This window comes from Doryrhamphus excisus, linkage group LG8 (genome assembly GCF_037039965.1).
Source record: "Doryrhamphus excisus strain RoL-2023G ecotype Guam linkage group LG8, RoL_Dexc_Guam_v1.1, whole genome shotgun sequence".
NCBI classification, from domain to species: Eukaryota; Metazoa; Chordata; class Actinopteri; order Syngnathiformes; family Syngnathidae; genus Doryrhamphus; species Doryrhamphus excisus.
The window spans coordinates 9,359,009-9,378,471 of record NC_136364.1 but is presented as its reverse complement, the minus strand read 5'-3'; the positions used below and the strand labels follow the sequence as shown (position 1 = coordinate 9,378,471).

The following is a 19,463-nucleotide window of genomic DNA, read 5'->3' as shown; positions in this document are numbered from 1 at the left end:
AAGTTACGTGGAGGGTTCGTCGAGCAGAATCCTGTTGGCTAGGACACTATATATTAACTTGGGCGACACGTAGTGTTCAGAATGATTCAGAATCATCCAAATGATTCAAATGTATCGTATTACAATGATTTGACAATCAAAGCATGATCGTAAGAGTCCACATTTTTTAGATCGATAGGGTCATATCAAAGCAAGAAAAGTAAGCTCCGCCCCCCACAGCCGTAAGCACTCCCGCGGAAGGGGACACACTTTCTCTTAGGGATACTGACTTGACACGGCAGGGGCTCCCCAACAGCGGCAACGGCAGACATGGATTCCCTCGGCAGGTCCTGGCTGCTGCTCACCGGCTTCGTCCTCTTCTACTTCACCTACCTCCTCTTCGGAGCTCTGGTCTTCTCCAGCATCGAGCGGCCGGTCGAGGAGGAGCTGCGCCGCGACTTGGACGCCCTCAAGCGGAGCTTCCTCAACCATAGCTGCGTCTCCGCCGCCGACCTGGAGCTCTTCGTGTCCCAGGTGCTGTCCGCCAACAGGTACGGCGTCACGGTGCACAGGAACTCCTCCGGCCCGTCCAACTGGGACCTGACCTCGGCCATGTTCTTCGCCAACACGCTGGTCACCACCGTGGGTGAGTGAGGAGAAAAAGGCTGGGGTTCCAGACGGAGAACCAGGCCGGCTTTGTGGTGTCCACTTAACACGTGGAAGTTTTGTTTGGTACACTGAAAAACAAAGGAAATTGATCCACCAAAACTTTGAAGATGGTGTCCATTTCTTCTTATTTTAACACACTAATATGACTTTTAATGGTAAAATAGTTTAAACAAGTGAAAGATAATTAACAAAATCTCAATTTCCACTTATTTTTACACACTAATATGACTTTTAAAGGTAAAATAGTTTATACAAGTGAAAGATAATTAAAATCTCAATTTCCACTTATTTCTACACACTAATATGACTTTGAACCATATCTTCTCCAAATCCTTCTCACATTAATGAAACTGTTGGCTAGTTTTACATATAAATGATACTGAAATGAGTATAAAATTGTGTTTGACGTTATTAAAAACACGGAGGAGGTCTCCAGCCTACACTCTTTAAACACTGGTGCGCTGGCAAAGTCAACATCCTGCTAGCAGATGTGATGGTATGAAACAATAGAGGTGGTAGAAAGTTTGAGTTTTGCAAGTGTCAGATAAGGACAAGACCGGTCTGAAGTTGAAGTCTGAAGTTTTAGGTTTGACATTTTTTGCTTCCCATTTATAATACAGTGACCTCGTAATTTATACTCCTGTTCGTGTTCATCACCTTAATCACCGCAACTCTCCAGTAGTCTGGCTCTCACAGAAATGTCAGCCACACCCTTGTTGCTGGCACTTAAACCTGGTCAGACCTCGTTAGATGCGTTCAATGAGACAGATTATGTGGGAAATTGCTGCTTGGATCTGATTATTAATCCATTAGCCAATTAATCGAGAAATATTTAGTGTAAAAATGTACTGTAAATCTCCTGATTTCAGCCTCTCAAATGTGACTACTTTAACTTCCTTAATCATCCATGAAAGCAGGCTGTTATCTTTGTGTTTCCGGCAAAAACAAGATTGTCACACATCAGCTTTGGCTTTGGAAAAGAGCCTGAAAAGAACTTTGTCTGGCAGAGCAAACCACTGCAGAGATACTATGTATGAGCGTAGAACGTTCACCACAACATTCCCACGCAAAGTATGGGATGTATGACCTGTGATTGGCTAGGGACCAGTCCGGGGTAGCTGGGATAGTTAATTTCCTGTTTGTTTATTGGTCATGCACATGTTTCAGTGACTTGTTGATTTGCACACTAGTAGCACAAATAGAAGTAAATAATGATATGGAAAGTAGGCAAAGTAGGAAGGTCAAGCAAGTGTCCTTATATGTACTCCTTCATATCAGAGGGCCTCGTCATTTCCCGAGGCCAAGCGAGGAGTCGTTCCTTCTCCTCTTCTTGGAATCTTCTCGCAGCCGTACACTGCCTTTCTCTCTGGAAGTCCAGAGTTTGTTGCTTTGCAAGTAGCAGCCTTTTCGTTTTGTGTCCGATGTTTGGTCCTCAGATGACAGATTGAATTTGTGGTATTGAATGAAGCTCTGCTAGTACCACGCCCTGAAATTGTCATTTTGGCTGTAGGACTATCCGAAATGTCTATAAGCCACTGGTATCCATGTTCTAACGCGGGATATTTACGCAAACAAACACACCTCCACTCGGTGTTCCCAGCATCCAAGCAGTAGTAATTCTACACGTGATCAAACTTACTTAAGATTTGTCAGATCAAAACATGATCACTGCATAATAGAGGTCTACACGGCTGTGCTTTTCCTTGGCCGCCCCGCCCCACAGCCGTGGCACAACAGCCACAGCCGTCCACAGCCGTGGTGAGATTTGAGCGGCAACAAGCGCAAAAATTAAATTACCTCTTTTCAGCTCAAGATAGTATAAATTGTGTGAAAAAGATGATATAAGGAATGATTATGGACAATATAGGTGACCTTTCAAGAAACAAATGAGGCTATCAATATTTTTTTAGTATATTTAGTATTCCATAGCTGTGGCCATGTTCTTGAGATTTCTTGAGCCCGCCCCGCCTCGTTAGCCGAGGAGTCCGGCCAGCCGTGGGGCCAGCCGCTCCGTGTAGACCTCTACTGCATAACACTTAAAAAAACATGTGATACTAGATTTACTTTGTGTTTCGGCACTCTGAGCATCATGGGAATTGTAGTTCTTTTAGCCATCAATTAGCCGCATCTTGGTTCAAAGCGTGTGGGGGAAAAAGTAATGAGTGAGGGTGAACAGGTAGTGCCAAATCTGTGGCTGAACACAGAACTGAATCTACTGGAAACTGCTCCCTCCTCCATTTTTTGTAGCTTCCATGTTGGCATTATACATGTGATGTTCTTGTCGTCGTTCCAAAAGCAGTATGATCTGTTGATACATCGTAAAAGTATGACCGATTGGACTAAAAGCATATCGGAGCGTTCATGACTTCATGGTGACCATGCCATTTGTGTTACATCCACTAGGTCATGCTAGGTTTGCCCTCCGAAGATCCATAAAGATGTGGTAAGGACAAAGAGTGTCTGTGCGGACAGCTGTGTTTAAATGTTCTGCCTGTCAAGAAGTTAAAAACCAGGAAGTATTGTTGTTTTCATGGATCTCCTTCTCGGTGTTTCCAGGTTATGGTCAAACCGCTCCTCTGTCCGACACGGGGAAGATCTTCTCCATCGTCTATGCTCTGATCGGCGTGCCGTTCACCATGCTGGTGCTGACGGCCTGCGTCCAAAGGTTGATGTACCCGCTGGTCCTCGCCCCCCTCGGCCTCCTGCAGCGTTTGGGCCTGAAGCCTCGGCCGGCTGCCGCCGTTCATTTCCTGCTGCTGCTAGTGTTGGTGGTGCTGTGCTTCTTTGTGGCGCCGGCGGCCATCTTCAGTGTGGTAGAAGGCAAATGGTCCTTCCTGGACGGTTTCTATTTCTGCTTCATCTCGCTGTGCACCATCGGGTTGGGAGACTTTGTCCCCGCCATGCAGCCTGAGCAGAACCTCAAGGAGGTGTACCAGATCACTGTCATGGGTGAGTGACACTCGCTCCTGCTCCTTCTCCTTCCGATTTAGACCTGAATCTTCTCTCATGTCATAGTTTGGCGCAATTTAGTCCACAGTAGCAAACGACGACAACCAAATGCTTTGTCACGATACGCTCAAACATTTTTATTTTGAGCCAAAACCCTTTAAAAGTAGCACTTTTAGGTCAAAGATGACTAAAAAACTTCTGTGAAATCATATGAGGTCATAGTTGCATCATGTGGTCTTTTAAAGATTGTCTGACTTAACTTCATGTTCGTGCAGCCGTGTCACATGATCACTTCCTGCACGGAGGTAGCTGCTTCGCACACACTCGTCAAAAATATCATAGCCGTGTCGGGAAAACATCGCTTGGCTTGGAAGCTTGACCTTTGAACTAAGGTTCCAGTTCCATTGCGTCGGGCATCCTTAGGCACGTTGAATCTTGCAGCAATGCGGGGAAATGAGTAGAACATGCGGTGCATTTGGGACTACTGGGAAATGGGGATTATCTCATCTTGTCTGCACTCCAGTCCAACATAAACACAAAAAATCATGACTGACTACTACAGTGACATTTGTTGCGGACCGAGTCCAAATGAATGAGTGAATGGTTTGGTCCGCAGAGTGTCAGAAAAGAGGCCAAAATGTCCATCACTGTTTTTCCAAAGTCCAAGCTGATGTGTGTGAACACAAATACATTTGCTCTACTTTCATGGATGACTAAAGGAAATTTAAAAAATATTCACATAATGAAAGGATATTTACATTTTTAAATTAAAAAAATGATGAATCGAGTACCATAATAGTTGTTGATTAATTGGATATATGATTATTCTTGGATTAATTGTTGCAATTAATTAGGTCACACCCACAATGTAACTTTTCTACTTCTCCTTTCTACTTTTCTACCTCCACTTGCTGAACATGAATGAAAGCTACTGGGGTTAGCTTAGTTTAGCATGCTAATGTGGTTGTGTGTGTGCCAAAAAAAATCAGCCTGCATCTCGGTCAGTGGCAAAGCTTATTATTAGTATGAATGAACTTTGTTTGCTTGTTTTTTTTCCACTTTTACTGTTTTTAAAAAAAAATAAATTTATATTTCAACTTAATATGTTCCCCCAACCTCAATTTGCTAAAATTGCAACTTCTTTGTTTTTGTTGCTCAAAAAAAAAAAAGAAATCTTGCCCCCACCCCCCCCCCCCCCCTCTTAAAGGAGATCTATTACGCCCTTTGTATTGAGTTTTGGACTCCTACAGAGCAGCCACACACAATAACGGCACATAAAGCTTTATAATTCTTCAAGAGTCTGCACCGATTCAGCTGTATTTCTTTGGATTTTTCCTGCAAAAACGGTCTGTTTTAATGTATTCCGCCCACCGCCATGAGGAGGGCAGAGAGCTTATCTGGCTTGCAACCACTCCCATATAAGGAAGTCATAAGGAAGTCCACTCCTCTGTGATATCACAAAGGGTCGGTTTTACCATTTTACCAACTTTTTTCAGGGCTCACTTCCAAATGCGCAAACCTCATAATCTGAAACTGTGGCATCGTTTAATGAAGATAAGCATAGAAGATGGCGGGATGGATTATGACTTCTTACATTTTATCTTCATTCTCAAAAAAATATTGTTTTTTTTCTTTTTTTTTAATGATGTGATAAAAGTTTCATGTTGATGGCATTCTAGGATGTAAGGGGTATCGTCCACTGTGAGGTGAGGAAAAAAATCTGCAAATTTGCATGGCCGCAAATGCTGAATTGTGAATGTCTGGTTAAGCACAACCCATAGGAGGCGCCACAAATGTCATTTACAGTGAAAACACCATAAGGTGTCCTAATTTTTCCAGTAGTCAGAAAACATCCAGTTTAGTGCCGTTCTATTGGATGATCATTGGCTGTAATAATGATTCAGAGAGAAGATGGCGTATTTAGTACCACGTGGTGGGGAGCGTCACACGGACACGCTACATAGCTGCTGAGATGTTCGGCAGGAGGAGAGAATATGAGCCACACGAGGAATCTCTCAGGCTTTCAAAACAAAATGTGTTTTTTTTAATGACAGTGGAAGTAGAGGGGCACTCCTGTCCATTCCAATTCCAATTAGATGTAGACTGTGATGCTCATTATGAATGGTGATCATTTTCCCAATACGTAGGAACATGTAATATGCATGCCAGGCCAGTAGGTGTTGCTGTAATACAAAAGTCCTCCAATGGATAAAGGTTGGACACCCCTGCTCTGGTTTGCTAGTAGCCCATTGTTATCCGACTACTGCTAACAACCCAAAAGCTCTGATGTTGTTTGTCAAAACAAGTAGTCGCTTCCCCATCCAGATGGTTGCACATGTGCTTCCCGTTAGGCGTGACCGCTGCGTTCCCTCTCTGTCTTTGTTCTTCAGAGCATCACATGATCGTCTTCATGGCAAACTTCTCTAATTGAATCCGAGAGCGCTGAAAGAGCTTTTTGTCTCAAAAATAAACTCTTCATTGCGGTTTCGGACTCACTGCCACTAATCCAGTCAGCTGAATGATGACAAACTATTGTCTTCACCACTAACTTGGTAAACAAGATTGACTTGGAGAGGCATCATGGTACTGGTACATAACTACAACAACAGAAATTTTGAGGTGTGCAATGTCTCTTGTTGAGCCAAAGAAAATAATTAGCATCATCTGGATTGTACATTCATTCATTCATTTTCTACCGCTTTTTCCTCACGAGGGTCGCGGGGGTGCTGGAGCCTATCCCAGCTGTCTTCGGGCGAGAGGCGGGGTCGGACTGGTCGCCAGCCAATCACAGGGCACATATAGACAAACAACCATTCACACTCACATTCATACCTATGGACAATTTGGAGTCGTCGGATTTGGAGTCGTCGGATTGTACATTTAAATGTCTACTTCATTGTCGTATTTGGAAGTATTTTGAAATTACCATGCAAATCGCTCATGCTAAGTTCTAGCACGCATATGGGATTTCCAATGTAAATTAGCATCAAGCTAGCGTATTTGTTTGAATATGTTTCGTTTGTTGTTGATTTGTATTCTGTCACAAGTAACATGTTTTGTTTCGTTCTTTTTCATAGTGCTGCAAAGTAAAGGCTGTGAAATGGGAGCAGAACAACACTTAATACTGAAAGTCCCCATCCTGCAATTGGACAAGCACTGCAGGCCACATAGGAGAGATTAGGACACACTCGGAGGAGCGGGGACAGATTTGAACTGAATGAGGACAGGCCAGGCCACAAACTCGTAGTGTTTGTGTTGAGCAAATACTTTGGGACGGCAGTTTGGAGTTTGCACTGTCCACGTTAGTTATTCGAAAGATGCTTTGATTTGAGGACGCTGTTCCTTTAAGAACCCTGAGAAAAGTCCTAATCCTTCACTACGGTTCATTCTCACGCTCCTGTCATAATCCCTCACCGTTGACGTGCAGGGTGAAGTCAGTGCATGCAGGAAACCATGTGTTTTTTTTAATACTTTTTTTTTTTAGAATTGGACCTAATTTGTCTTTCATTGCTGCCCCCCCTCCCCTTTTCCCACAGTCTACCTCTTCCTAGGCTTAATGATGATGTACCTGCTGCTGCGCACCTTTCACAAAATGTCCGACCTGCACGGCCTGACCACCTTCCTGCAGCTGCCGCGCTGCGAGGAGTCTGACCTGGAAGATGACCGCGAACCCATTATGGAGAACCGGCAGGGCGACCAGAAGCGCTCACAACACACGCAGCAGGCCGCCAGCGAGCATCTGGAGCCCGCCTCGCAGCCGTCCTACAACTCCATCAGCACCAGATGAGGCGTGGAGACGAGAGGGAAGCTCTAACTAGGACTATGGACACCACCTAAGCGAGACTACGCCACTGAATGTGGAGTCTTGACTGGAACTTTTCTGTCTACGCTTCATTGAGGTGAGAACTTTACACTTTACTCCACAGCCTCAGGATGGCCTCACACCAAATGACTTTTGTCTTTCATATACCGTATGTGCCTGTCAAAATACATTTTTGTTGTACTTGGAGGGTGCTATCTAAGACTCCCCACAGCTGCAGTGGAATGACAGAATGTGGTGCTGCCCCCTGGTGTTTGATAGCATGTACTGCATCTCCTGATTTGGAAATTTGAATTGGGAGACAATTCAAATTTAATGATGTGGATTTAGGGCCAAGATGCTGAGAAGTGTGGAATGAACACTTGAGAAGCACTTTAATGTTTACATGTTTTAATAAGAGATTGTAACCTAATGTAATATAACCCCCTTGTTCTTTTCAATGTTGTAGATGTGATGTCATAAATAAAAATGTTTGCTCACTGAATACGATTAATTCATTCACTTGAATGATGCACAAACAACTTCAAATTGTCATTGACATTTTAATAATCAATATTAGTACAAGTGGAAAAAAGTATCTCTAAAGAGATGAGTAAATACAATGTGAACATTTTTGTCCTCCATTACAATAAGGAATAACTGCCATAGTGACTAAATGGATAAACGTCAACAACAAAACATGTTATAAATATGTGGAGGCTTTAACCAGGGAGAACAAAGGCTGTGGAACAATGAATGTAAACATTAACACTTTGTGTCAGCTGACAAAAGTGAGAAGCTCACTCAGTGATGCCTATTGACAACAACGGTGCGTCCATTCCGTGAGAACTTAGTAAAACAATATGAGCCCGCCTCTCGACAGTAAATAAACAAGATAAAAAACTTGGACTAACTAGTCTATCACAGTTCGATGTGGTTTCTTCTCAGCAACATTGAGTGACACTGCTTGATAAATACGAAAGATTAAACTTTTCTTCACAGAAGAACATTAGTGTTTAAACAGACATCGCATCGGTAACAATTGAATACGAGTTGCTTGCCTGTGCATGGAGTCGCTGCTTAGCAGCGTTTAAATCATGTATGCAGTTTTATTCCTGCATGTTTTTCCTCCAGGACGACTTTGTGCTGCACAAAAGCTCATCTTGGTAACATTTCAGGATTCCACCAGTGTGGTCATCAGATTCTCCAGCTCCAGTCCTTCTCTCATGTGAGCCGAGAAGGAGGAGAAGGATGGCAGGCCCTTCATGTTGTAGTTGAGAGGGAGAGGCTGGGAATGTGTGGAGGAGGACAGGGGAGTCAGACACTGAAGATCCTCTGCGGTAGGGTATGCAGCTCCACTGGCCCTCAGGCCAAGTATTCCCATGTCCCTCTCCAGTTGGGACGTGTCTATGTCCTGGAACATGTCCTCCACGATGACGTCCTTGAGGTAGCTGGCGCTGCTCACCTCCATGCTGGCCTCCCACTCCATGAACTCCTCCTGCTGCTCCCAGCACCTCCCGTGACCTCTGACCTGCTTCAGCCAGAAGACTCCTGCATCGGGGGAGGCCGGCAGGTTCTCCAAGGACCTGAGGGCCGCCCGTGGACATGCCTGGGTGCTAGTGTCGAGGGTCGATTCCAGGCCAGTGAGGATGGTCGATATTGTGGGTGAAATGGAAAAATCTGGATCGGCGGCCAATGAACTCCAATCCTCGTCGTCCGCAGACAGAGGGGGCGATGCCACACATGACGCACTTTTGCCACCATTGGGCGCCACCCGTTGGCATTTTGTAGGAGATGGGAGGTCGTTGTGCGCAGCGACACCTGGCTGTTCCTTTGGCTCATGTACAACAGGCGGTAAAGGCACCTCCAAACCTACAGACGACACCTGACACGCTTCCATCTGCCGCAGCGTGTTGGTGATCAAGACGGACCTCCTGAGGCTGGGCTCTGGTGTCTCTTGGTCCCGCTGATACTTGTGCATGGAAACACTGAAGACAAACTGCCTCTGCCTCTCCCAGGCCAGGCTGCTCCTGTCTGAAACCTCCTCGGAAACCTCCGGCTGGAGTTTACGCTTGTGCGTCTTCATAATCATCTTCACACTGCAAGACATAAAGTTGTTAAGAACAGCAAAACACTTTTCATATAAGCAATACTTGAATCACTGTTAGTGTACTTCAGTAGTACTTGTTTATTGGTGCCTAAACTTACTTCTTCCTGTGTTCTATACAAACTAAAACAGACGGAATGACGTTCATGCCGGCAGACCACATCAGACCAGGGGGGGTTCGGAAAGCAACGACTCGAAAAGACGAAGAATCCCGAAGTCATATTCAAGATGGCGGCCAAAAGTATCAACAATCGCGTGGATGTTATTTTTAAAACGTCGTTAAATCGGTTATGCATATGGTTGTCGTTTCTGTACTTTTTGTTACAAAACAACCGATGAAACAACATCAATCACTTGCTGTTCGTAGTGGAGGCTAACATGGCTAGCTAAAGCCCCTCCCCCGTGCTTAAGTGGAAACGCCAACGTAATGCATATATTTTACGTTTTTGCTATAAAAAAAGTCTAAACAGAGGGGGGAATCTCCTTTTTCACCACTGTTTGTTTGACTGGGATTAAACCATGTTAACATTCCTGAGCTCAACGGAACACCTCTACTTTCTTCTTGGAGGGAAAGGCGGCCATTGAGCATCTAAGCTGTAAACACGCGAAACAACTCGTGATGTTTAAACACTAACACACACATGAAGACAAGCGGGCCAGCAACCGATCAGTGATAACGAGCCATTTTAAGGTAAACGTTTGCAAAACCGACCTGATAGTCGAATACGTTTCCCTTCGACGACTCCAACGGCTGCTTTGATCAACCGTCTCACTGTTTGCCGTCCCTTGGACTTATTCGATCTGCTTGTTAAAATGTCATATTTTGTCACGAAGCAGAGGTCGTCGTAAAAAAACAGTTACAGTTGTTTAAATTTTAAATGCTTCCACCATCGTGTGATTGCCTTCGTCCTTCCTTCTCCCGCCCGTTATTTGTAATGTGTCGTGTCCTCCGCGAATGAAATTGCTCCTGAATTGAACCACGGGAGTTTTTTCCCCTCCCCCTTCCATTGCTCGCGTTTTTTTTCTCTTCAAGTCGCATGTGATTGGTCAATATGTGTGGCGTCTTTTTCATGTCCGAGCTGAGCAGCAAATCACAGACTTGAGCTTCTCGGTGGATAATATAGGGGTGTGGCTACATGGCGAGGTGCATACTGGGTAGAGTAGTATTATCTTAACATGCAGTCGTCGGTTGCTTTTTAATGACAAACATTGGTTTGGACGCTGTCAAACCATAAAGTGCACTTGGTTTCGATCATAAATATATAAACACAACGTAGGTGCGATTGTATGGCATTAACTAGAGTGTTATTACGCACGGCGAGTAGTTGTAATTCCAACACGATGACATCATCTCCCGTCCGCTTCATGGCTGAATATTATTTAATGTGATAGTCCAAAGTTATCATTTAATGACGTACTGACATTGAGGTAATAGACAGAAATGCATATTGCTATCGGTCGCCATAGCTGTCAATAGTTATCTGCTTTAACACATGTACACGTTGACCCACCAGCAAATGGGGAACACGTCTTCCGTGTACACGACGAAAGGAAACGAAACATGAAACAGGCAAATGTTATGGTAACTTACCTGATATCGAAGTAGGAATTGCCACAAAGTCACACGACGGTAATAAAAGTTGACTGTTCTAATTTAAATTCCACTACTCGACCTTTTGCCACATGAAAGCCGACGAGCCAATCACAGAGTCAACTTTGAAAAAAAACAGACTGACTGCGACACCGGATGTTAAACATAAAACTAGCTTCCTGTAGAAGCCTTCAAAATAAACCACAAACCCCTTTAAAAATTATACAACAGTATACGTTAGTAAATAATTATAAAATCATAAACCACAGACTGGGCTACTTCATTTAAAAATTATTGTTCGTGCGTTTCTAAATGTGGTGAAATGATAGCAACGTTGTTTAAAACTATCATGATTATATGAAACGAACCCACACTTGGACACTGGTATTAGTCTGAAGTTACGACACTGAGATTTCCGGTATAAGTGACTCGCCCTTCTTCCTGGGCGTTCTTTTTCAGTTTGGCGGGAGTTGCACAACGACAAAATACCACAGATACCACTAAAAGTTGTCTTCTAAAATAAGTTAAGTGACAGTAATCTCCAAGTTTGATCGTCATGCTCTGAGAAGTTTGTGTTTAGTTTGGAAAAGTGAAGAAGCCCGCAGCTCGAGTCAAAGGACACTCTAATTTTGTACAATGCTATGCCTGGTCTGCATAACAGCAAAGAGAAACAAATTCAAGATCGTTACAACAAACGCGTTTTTTGTTAATTGGGAGTTGTTTGTGACATCCTTGCCATCGGGGGCAATAAAGATTGTGTCAAAGCTACTGACAGCAGTGGAAGGCTAGTTATCACTTTATTCACTCTTATGTCTGCAGGAGGCACAGTATATCTTTGTTTTGGTTTGAATACATTTGGACAACTCACACAGATTGCTCAAAATTTATTTCAGAGACACAAAACAAATCATTCTTTCCAAGTGGGAATCAATGTGTGGCGGAAGCCATGTTTGGCATCTCTTTAAAACGTCTCCTGTGTAAATGTGGTTTGATATACATTTTAGAAAAAAAACTGTCTTTTTATGCATTTTGTCTTGAAAAGCTGCATCATCACCCACTCCCATGTGTTTGGTGGAAAAAGGAAAGTAAGAAAACATAGTACAGCGGCACTATTTGTACTCCCCCCACACGCCCACTGCCTTGCCGTCCCACTCGCTGGTGGACAGACATTTGACGAAGAAGTGTCCAAGGTCGTGTTTGGAGATGGCCCGTCCTTTCAGCATGTTCTCTGTCGCTGAGTATTGCTCTGTCAGAGGAAGATCGCCTGCACAGAGATGGAAAATACAAGTTGATCATTACAGGAGTTTGATCACATGATGAGGTGAGAACTGGTTTATGTTTCTTCCATATGCACCGATTGGTTATCATATCTTTCATTGAGCTTAAATGTCTCAAAATCCAATATTCAGTCTCCACCAACCAGCAATGTGAGGCGGCATAACGGCCACGTAGTCCAGACCAGACAACTTGAGGACATTGTACATCCTGTCATGGTCTTCCGTGAGGGGAATCATACGGGGTGGGACTTTGGCGCGATCCCACAGCAGGAAGGCTGTGGAGAACAAGGAGGAGAGTTAAATAAGTGGAAGTTGAGGGTGGCAGTGAAGTCAGGTGATTGTGTGTCACCCTACCTGACATACAGCCGACCACTTTGCGGATGCCGCGAGCCTTCATGGCCTCCACTATGTTTTTGGTACCATCAGACATCATGGTGGTCGCACCTGAGCAGAACAGAACAAAACTGTTTGTGTGCTATATCCGTATTTATCTTTTCTTTTACTTTTTTCTTTTTTAGGTGGATATTATTGACGCAACTCACTCAGGTCGCTCCTGGTGCCCAGGACAATGATAACGGCATCCTGACCCTCCATGGTCTTTTTCACATCGTCCATATTGACAACGTCCCCCACCACCACCCTGGATGCCTTGTGATCAGCGGGTAGCCTGGCGGGGTCCCGAACAAGCACTGTCACATTGTAACCTGCAGGGGGAGCAGAGAGCCGGTCAGTGATGGGGACAGTTTGACCCTTGAACAGATCATTTCTATAACCTGTGAGCAGAAATTGGTTTCCAAATTGTCATACATGATGTGTGGACCCGCCGTCATAGACTGTGCTTGTGTTCTTTGACAAACCACAGCTTCACCGTGGAACCTGACAACTTGTATGCACGCACCAAACCAGACCAAGCAGTAAGTGTGACTCCGCCCCCTCCTGTACGACCAAGATAACCAATATCGATGCTATCGTCTCTGCTGAAACCCTGAAACGCCTTAACGTGACTCAGTGGTTTTCAGCCCATGCAAAGAGGGACAATGATAAATCATTAAAACATTGCTTCGTCTAATTTAGGGGTGTCCAAAACCTTTTCCAGGGCAGCATACTGCAAAATCAAAGGATGCGGGTCCCCACTTTTACCTTTCTTAAACCAATCCATGCAGATATGCCGATATGTTTTCCTATATTTTCTATATATGTGTTGTTAGTACTAACATTTTCTCCTTAAAGTGCAATTTTTTGCTTTTAAAAAAATACTTTATAAGAAATATTTCATATTTTTCCTTGTACATTTTCCAACATAATTTCCCACAAATTGCAACTTTATTATTTGTTTGTTTATATTATTTTCACTATGCAATTTTTGTTCTCTTAATATTATGACTTTAGTCTTAATATTTTGTCTTTATCTTTCAAAAATACTCTTCATTTTTTTATGTTCTTGTTTATTTTTTTAGAATGTGCAATAGAAACAACAAGCATGGGCTGTAAATGGCCCCCGCAGGCGCACTTTGGACAACCCTGGTCTACTCATTTACTTATTATGGAAGTATTATTTCAGCTTGAGCTGAGGCTTCCCTTTTGAATGTTATATTAAACAGTCTTTCGATGTATATTAATACAGGATTAATCACAATTTATTTGTAAAAGTACAGTACGTCTAATTATTATTCACAGCTGAATAGAAGTTAATTAGTTACATAATCGGTATAATTATGTTGCAAGAATAGATATAAAAACGTCATAAATTAAGATTTAATATTAAAATTAAGTTGGCCCATTAATAATGATCCCTCACGCCAGAACCTCCGTTACGGTTATGTCATGGAGCAGTGACGTCATCTCTAACCTGCAGCCGCCGCGAGGGTAACGGTGGCCTGGCCGGTCATTCCCGTCGCTCCAAAAACGGCGACATTCTTAATCGAGTCGGACATTGTCGGAGGATGAGATCGTTCCGTGAGCTCAGAGTGTAAGTCTTCTTGTTAAAAAGTCACATTAGTGTGACAACAAGAATTCAGTCTGCCGCTTCCGCATATCAGGGCCCTCCCCCATCGAGCACCCTCCCCTTTGTGACAATTTAAAGGTACAGAGCTCTTTTTATATTAAAACTGCAGGTTCTCAAATGGGCGTACTAGTCAGTTGTAAATGTATAGGCTGACAAATATATGAACAGACTATTAAATATATGTAATGTATATTTGACACGAAATTGTTTTTATATTCATTTGGATTTGCATTTAAGTACCATTGTAATCCAAGAAGGAGGCAATTTAATTCGCTCATTATGTTCACGTATGTATTTTCAACCATAGGAGGTACTTTTCAGTAATTCACTGAAAAGTGGTTAAGAATGGAAATAAATGTAAATCCTAATGAAAATTACACATAAAATCAAATGCATGGTTGATATCTACTATTTGCATACTGTTTTGTTTATAATTCTGAAATTAAAAAGGTAATTTTCTGATATTAAATTGTCATGTTTTTCAGCCTGTCTTTTCTGGTACTCGTTGTGAGTGCGCCCCCCAGTGGCCTCATTCAATAATGGCGCTCTCTCACTGATGCTGCTATTTCCCGCATCTCCACGGAGAGGAGGGGCAGGAGGAGGGGGAGCCTGTGTCAGGTGGTAACATCACCATCATCCTCCTCAGCACCAGCAGCACCTCCCGGCGCCTCGACGGCCTCGTCAGTGCCACGGTACCGACTCGCCGGTCCTGTTCCTGTGCGCAGCAGCCGGCGTCAAGGACTCGATCGCTGCCCGGGACCAAAGCGGAGCGCCGTTCTCCTCCAGGGGACAAAACCCTCCGTCCTCGGCGTCGTCCGGTGCGAGAGGAGCGACTCAACATTGGCGCACAAGCTTGAAGGTAAGACGGACATTGAGGTTTCGAACGGACCCGTCCTCTCTCAGTGCCAAAGTCAGCATTGTTGTGCCTGCAGACGCCCCGGCCTGCGTTAGGCTGCAGGGGTACCGCCGCAGTGGTCCGGCTTGGGGACGGTGTGTCTCCTGCACATGTGATGGATGGTGCACGCATGAAGAGTGTTGATAGTGTCACACCATCCTTGCAACGCAGCGGCCTATGGCATCAGCACCATAGACACACTTAGCTAACCTACTAATTAGCCCGCTTGCAACTTTTAATTACACACAATTATGCAGAAATGGTCCCCTTTGCAGAGGTTTTGACCCAAACCTTGCAAAGACACAGCCGGGCGGGTGAAATACACACCTGCACCCTCTGGTGACCTCATCTGTCGTAGCCGTGTTGCACTTTCTGTCATGTTCATTTGGCCTCAGAATGGTTGTTTGATTTGTGTCTTGAGTTGTGCTGATGTTTGTTTGTTGTTTGTGTTGTTTTCACATGCCTTTCTCCACCGGCTAATTTCAGCTAGCCTGCTAATGTTAGCCACTTGCCTCCCTAACCTTTCAAATACTGCATATTTATGTTCTAGCTGTGCAAAGTCTACTTGTATCTGATTTTCTTTGCTTATTTAGCTCTGTGGGTCGGGTTTGCACGTTCTGACGCTGCCTCGAGTTGTAATTTCGGCCTTTCACTCATTTCCAACTCTCCTATTAACATTTTTATGGGCTATAAATTAAGAAGACGGGAACATTATGAGGCACAAAGTGACACTAAAATAGGCCTGTGTGGTTTTTGTGCATCTCTGAAGGCTGACAATGGTAAATTTTGATTTGTTTTGACCACGTATAGCTATAGGGATCACACAATTTGGAAGGTTTTCACTTTGTATTAAAAAAATGTCGCAATGTATTTGGTGACAGTGCTAGCATGAATGAGGAAGAATGAACATGCTGTAGTCTACATAGCAGTTGCCACGCCCTTCTAGAAAGTGAACTTTAAGCTTGTGTGCATCTGTTATGGGTCTCCCAGTATTTTCCCATCAGTTGTATGTAGGTGTTGTGCAAATCTGATTGTGCTATGTGAGTGTCTGTGTCCTGAGAAGTTATTAGACCCACTGAGCTATTCGACTGAAACTATAAGTGTAGTAATACTATATAGTAACAGTACCTTACATCAGTTTTAATACTTCATCCAGGTCTTGGTGATGTGTGTGTGTGTGTGTGTTGTAGTACCAGTATCCGAGTCTCTATTGTATCTCCATGAACACAAGCTAACAGCTAGTTAGCTATCAATTATCCGAGTACATTCTGCGTTCAAAGGGCCAGGTGCTGAGTGAGCTCCCCAGGGCGAATCCAGATGATGCACCGCCACCACCTGACCGCCGGCGGTGCATCATCTGGATTTGCAGAGGTCACGCTAAAAACATTATCGCTGCACGTTTTGACGAGGGGGTGACAGTTTTGATGAGAACTCCCGGTCAAAAAGGGGAATACGCCTCAGAGAAACCGCCAGCTTGAGAAAGAGGCTGATGAGCACTGGCAGCTGTCTCCCTCCGTGGCTTCCTGTCTGGTTGTAGTGGGCCGCCATCATTTCCTCACAAGTATTCTCCGTTATTATTAAACCCTCTTAGTAGTTAGTGTTTGAACATGCGGTCCAATCCAATCATCAACGTTTCTTTGTAAAGATGCACAATGTTGACATGCACGCCTCCAATGGCAGCATCCTTTTTAACATTTGTTGCTCAGAAGTTATTTTTATTTTTCTCGGCTGTCAAAAAAAAAGGAAACGCAGGACTAAGTGACTCTTGTTTTTTAGACCGGCATTTATTTTTAAGGCCTCGTTATTGTGAGATGCTGGTGCCGCGTTAATTATTCATCATGGCTCCAAAACTCCAAAATAAGACTTCCATGTTTGGAAATATTGAAAATATCACCAATAATATATGCAGCGGCTGCACGGCGGAAGAGTGGTTAGTGCGCAGGCCTCACAGCTAGGAGACCCGAGTTCAATCCCACCCTCGGCCATCTTTGTATGTTCTCCCCGTGCATGCGTGGGTTTTCTCTGGGTACTCCGGTTTACTCCATGCTAGGTTAAATGGCGACTCCAAATGGTCCATAGGTATGAATGTGAGTGTGAATGGTTGTTTGTCTATATGTGCCCTGTGATTGGCTGGCCACCAGTCCAGGGTGTAGACAGCTGGGATAGGCTCCAGCATGCCCGCGACCCTCTTGAGGATAAGCGGTAGAAAATGACTGAAAGGTGCACTGAACGCACTTTGGAAAATGGATGTGTTCTTCATAACAATGTTGCCTTTTAAATACTGTATCTGTATATGCAGATAGTTTTTGTTTGCAGTAGCGCTTGCTTATTTGGAGAGATGTGGCATATGACTGCGGGCATTTTTTATGGTTGACACATGCGTATGTGCGTGTGGCAGGGCGTTGGGCGCCATGGCAAATGCCTCCCCAGACCTGGACAACGCCGAAGCCCAGCGCCAGCTCAACAACAACAACCGGCCCATCAGCTCGGGGTTCTGGGAGACGGAGTGTACCAGCGCCAAGCTGTTTGAGTGCTCCCGCATCAAGGCCCTGGCAGGTCAGAGGTCACACACAGATAAAGCCACAGTAATTCTGCTATGTATGGACAAGTATTGGGCCTTGTTGAGTCATTTTTCTCTTGAATCATCTCAGATGAGCGAGACGCCGTACAGAAGAAGACTTTCACCAAGTGGGTCAACTCTCACTTGGCCAGGGTTTCCTGTCGCATCTCCGACCTGTACAACGACCTCCGTGATGGCTACATGCTCACGCGACTGCTGGAGGTCCTCAGCGGGGAGCTGCTGGTGAGCACTCGGCATCACAGCAGATGATTGTTTTTAATTGGCACCTGTTTCTTATATTATACTAGATAATATATATCTATAAGAACAATGGTTATTATAAGAAAGTACAATAAATACAATAATAAATGTAAATAAATAAATTAAAAAATATATATAAATAAACATTAAACATAAAATGATAATTCAATATAGTCAATAAATATAAATCTAATAATATAATACAGTATGTGTCTAATATACATTGTTATATATGCATTGTACCTTTAGCGGTAAAATGTCTTGTCGGGCTTTGTGACAAGTAATTTTTTTCCCTGGACCTTTCTAGCCGAGGCCGACGCGGGGCCGCATGCGCATACACTGTTTGGAGAACGTGGACAAAGCCCTGCAGTTCCTCAAGGAGCAGAGGGTTCACCTGGAGAACGTGGGCTCCCACGACATCGTGGATGGGAACCACCGCCTCACGCTGGGCCTCATCTGGACCATCATCCTTCGCTTCCAGGTATACACACATATGGGGCGTGCCAGGTTGTGGCGGGACGACGCGGAACTCTAGAAAAGAAGGCCGCGTTGGTAGAAGGAGCCCTCCAATTGGGTCAGCGTTTGCGTGTGTTGTCTTTCCTTCAGGATGTGTGCAGCCCCTCATCAGGGACCCTGCTAAATGTCACTCAGAGCTTTGGGGTCCGTTTAAGCTTTTACTTTGTGCAGTTTGTATAGCGCATGTATACACGCCTATGTGCTTGTTTAACTAATTCAATGAGTCCATGTTCTATATCAGTTAAAATGCTTACATGGCATCATCTGGACCTTTGTGTGGTGTTTGTGGAGTCTTGTCAGCCTCCTGGGATGCTTTCTTAGTCATGTGAAGTCACCAAAGACCACATTTACTCAAGTCAACTCGAGTAGATTTATAGCTTTATTTATTGATTTATTGCTCAACCCCCCCTCCCCCGTACTTGTCATGTTGTCCTTCTTGTTTCTGCGTTTCCTGTGTGCTGAAAGTCAGTTTGTCCAGTCAGCATGGTGGCTCAAACACTGCAGTGACTGCACACACTGAGGAGGAGGAGGAGGAGGAGGGAGGAGGGAGGAGAGAGGAGAGAGAAGTAACTGGAAGACGGAAAGTAACCCTAATGTATTTATAGAAGCATACAGTAAATAAGAGCAGACTTCCACGGAGGTTGTTTGTGTTCCAGTGATGTCAAGATGACATGAAGGCGTCTACTCAACATTACAGATTGCCCCTTAAATCCCGTGCCTAAATAAATTGCACTCTTGATGGATGATTAGGAAAATAATACACTCAGATATTTGTGTTCATTACCCATAGCTTCTAGCAGCAACTAATGTTAGCATCAAGCTGTCCGTATTGAACAGGAAGCTGGCGTCCTTTCG

At 44.1% G+C, this 19,463-nt stretch overlaps 4 protein-coding genes across 7 annotated transcripts in view; 2 read left to right on the top strand and 2 right to left on the bottom strand.

Moving 5' to 3' along the window:
* Positions 1-64: 64 nt before the first annotated feature.
* kcnk6 (potassium channel, subfamily K, member 6) lies at positions 65-7,901 on the top strand. Its single transcript, XM_058080856.2, has 3 exons — positions 65-625; positions 3,205-3,597; positions 7,134-7,901. The coding sequence occupies exons 1-3, from the start codon at positions 310-312 to the stop codon at positions 7,382-7,384; spliced, it is 960 nt and encodes a 319-aa protein (XP_057936839.2). The 5' UTR covers positions 65-309; the 3' UTR covers positions 7,385-7,901.
* sertad3 (SERTA domain containing 3) lies at positions 7,818-11,253 on the bottom strand. Of its 2 annotated transcripts, none has more exons than XM_058080855.2 (2): positions 11,095-11,253; positions 7,818-9,495 (listed from the first exon to the last, which is right to left on the bottom strand). In XM_058080855.2, the coding sequence occupies exon 2, from the start codon at positions 9,486-9,488 to the stop codon at positions 8,571-8,573; it is 918 nt and encodes a 305-aa protein (XP_057936838.2). In that variant the 5' UTR covers positions 9,489-9,495; positions 11,095-11,253; the 3' UTR covers positions 7,818-8,570. The 2 variants fall into 2 exon arrangements, with proteins under 2 accessions (XP_057936838.2, XP_057936836.2); XM_058080853.2 differs by lacking the exon at positions 11,095-11,253 and adding an exon at positions 10,216-10,602.
* Positions 11,254-11,963: 710 nt separating this feature from the next.
* Positions 11,964-14,431, bottom strand: blvrb (biliverdin reductase B). The gene is made up of 5 exons (XM_058080857.2): positions 14,221-14,431; positions 12,914-13,075; positions 12,726-12,815; positions 12,515-12,646; positions 11,964-12,358 (listed from the first exon to the last, which is right to left on the bottom strand). The coding sequence occupies exons 1-5, from the start codon at positions 14,303-14,305 to the stop codon at positions 12,204-12,206; spliced, it is 624 nt and encodes a 207-aa protein (XP_057936840.2). The 5' UTR covers positions 14,306-14,431; the 3' UTR covers positions 11,964-12,203.
* A 540-nt stretch (positions 14,432-14,971) lies between these two features.
* Positions 14,972-19,463, top strand: part of sptbn4b (spectrin, beta, non-erythrocytic 4b) — a 30,493-nt gene continuing 26,001 nt past the window's right edge. For all 3 annotated transcript variants that reach the window (XM_078792762.1, XM_078792764.1, XM_078792761.1), the window contains exons 1-4: positions 14,972-15,235; positions 17,670-17,827; positions 17,923-18,074; positions 18,400-18,573. In XM_078792762.1, coding sequence (XP_078648888.1) covers positions 17,683-17,827; positions 17,923-18,074; positions 18,400-18,573 — 471 coding nt within the window. In that variant the 5' untranslated portion in view covers positions 14,972-15,235; positions 17,670-17,682. The remainder of the gene's footprint in view (positions 15,236-17,669; positions 17,828-17,922; positions 18,075-18,399; positions 18,574-19,463) is intronic.

What these genes read in the sequence shown, in the direction of transcription:
- kcnk6 (XM_058080856.2), top strand. Translation starts at nt 310, where the DNA reads ATGGATTCCCTCGGCAGGTCCTGGCTGCTGCTCACCGGCTTCGTCCTC. An exon ending in CACGCTGGTCACCACCGTGG is followed by an intron (nt 626 to 3,204) that starts GTGAGTGAGGAG and finishes CGGTGTTTCCAG; the next exon opens with GTTATGGTCAAACCGCTCCT. An exon ending in GTACCAGATCACTGTCATGG is followed by an intron (nt 3,598 to 7,133) that starts GTGAGTGACACT and finishes CTTTTCCCACAG; the next exon opens with TCTACCTCTTCCTAGGCTTA.
- sertad3 (XM_058080855.2), bottom strand. Translation starts at nt 9,488, where the DNA reads ATGATTATGAAGACGCACAAGCGTAAACTCCAGCCGGAGGTTTCCGAG.
- blvrb (XM_058080857.2), bottom strand. Translation starts at nt 14,305, where the DNA reads ATGTCCGACTCGATTAAGAATGTCGCCGTTTTTGGAGCGACGGGAATG. An exon ending in TACCCTCGCGGCGGCTGCAG is followed by an intron (nt 13,076 to 14,220) that starts GTTAGAGATGAC and finishes CTCCCCCTGCAG; the next exon opens with GTTACAATGTGACAGTGCTT. An exon ending in GGGCACCAGGAGCGACCTGA is followed by an intron (nt 12,816 to 12,913) that starts GTGAGTTGCGTC and finishes TGTTCTGCTCAG; the next exon opens with GTGCGACCACCATGATGTCT.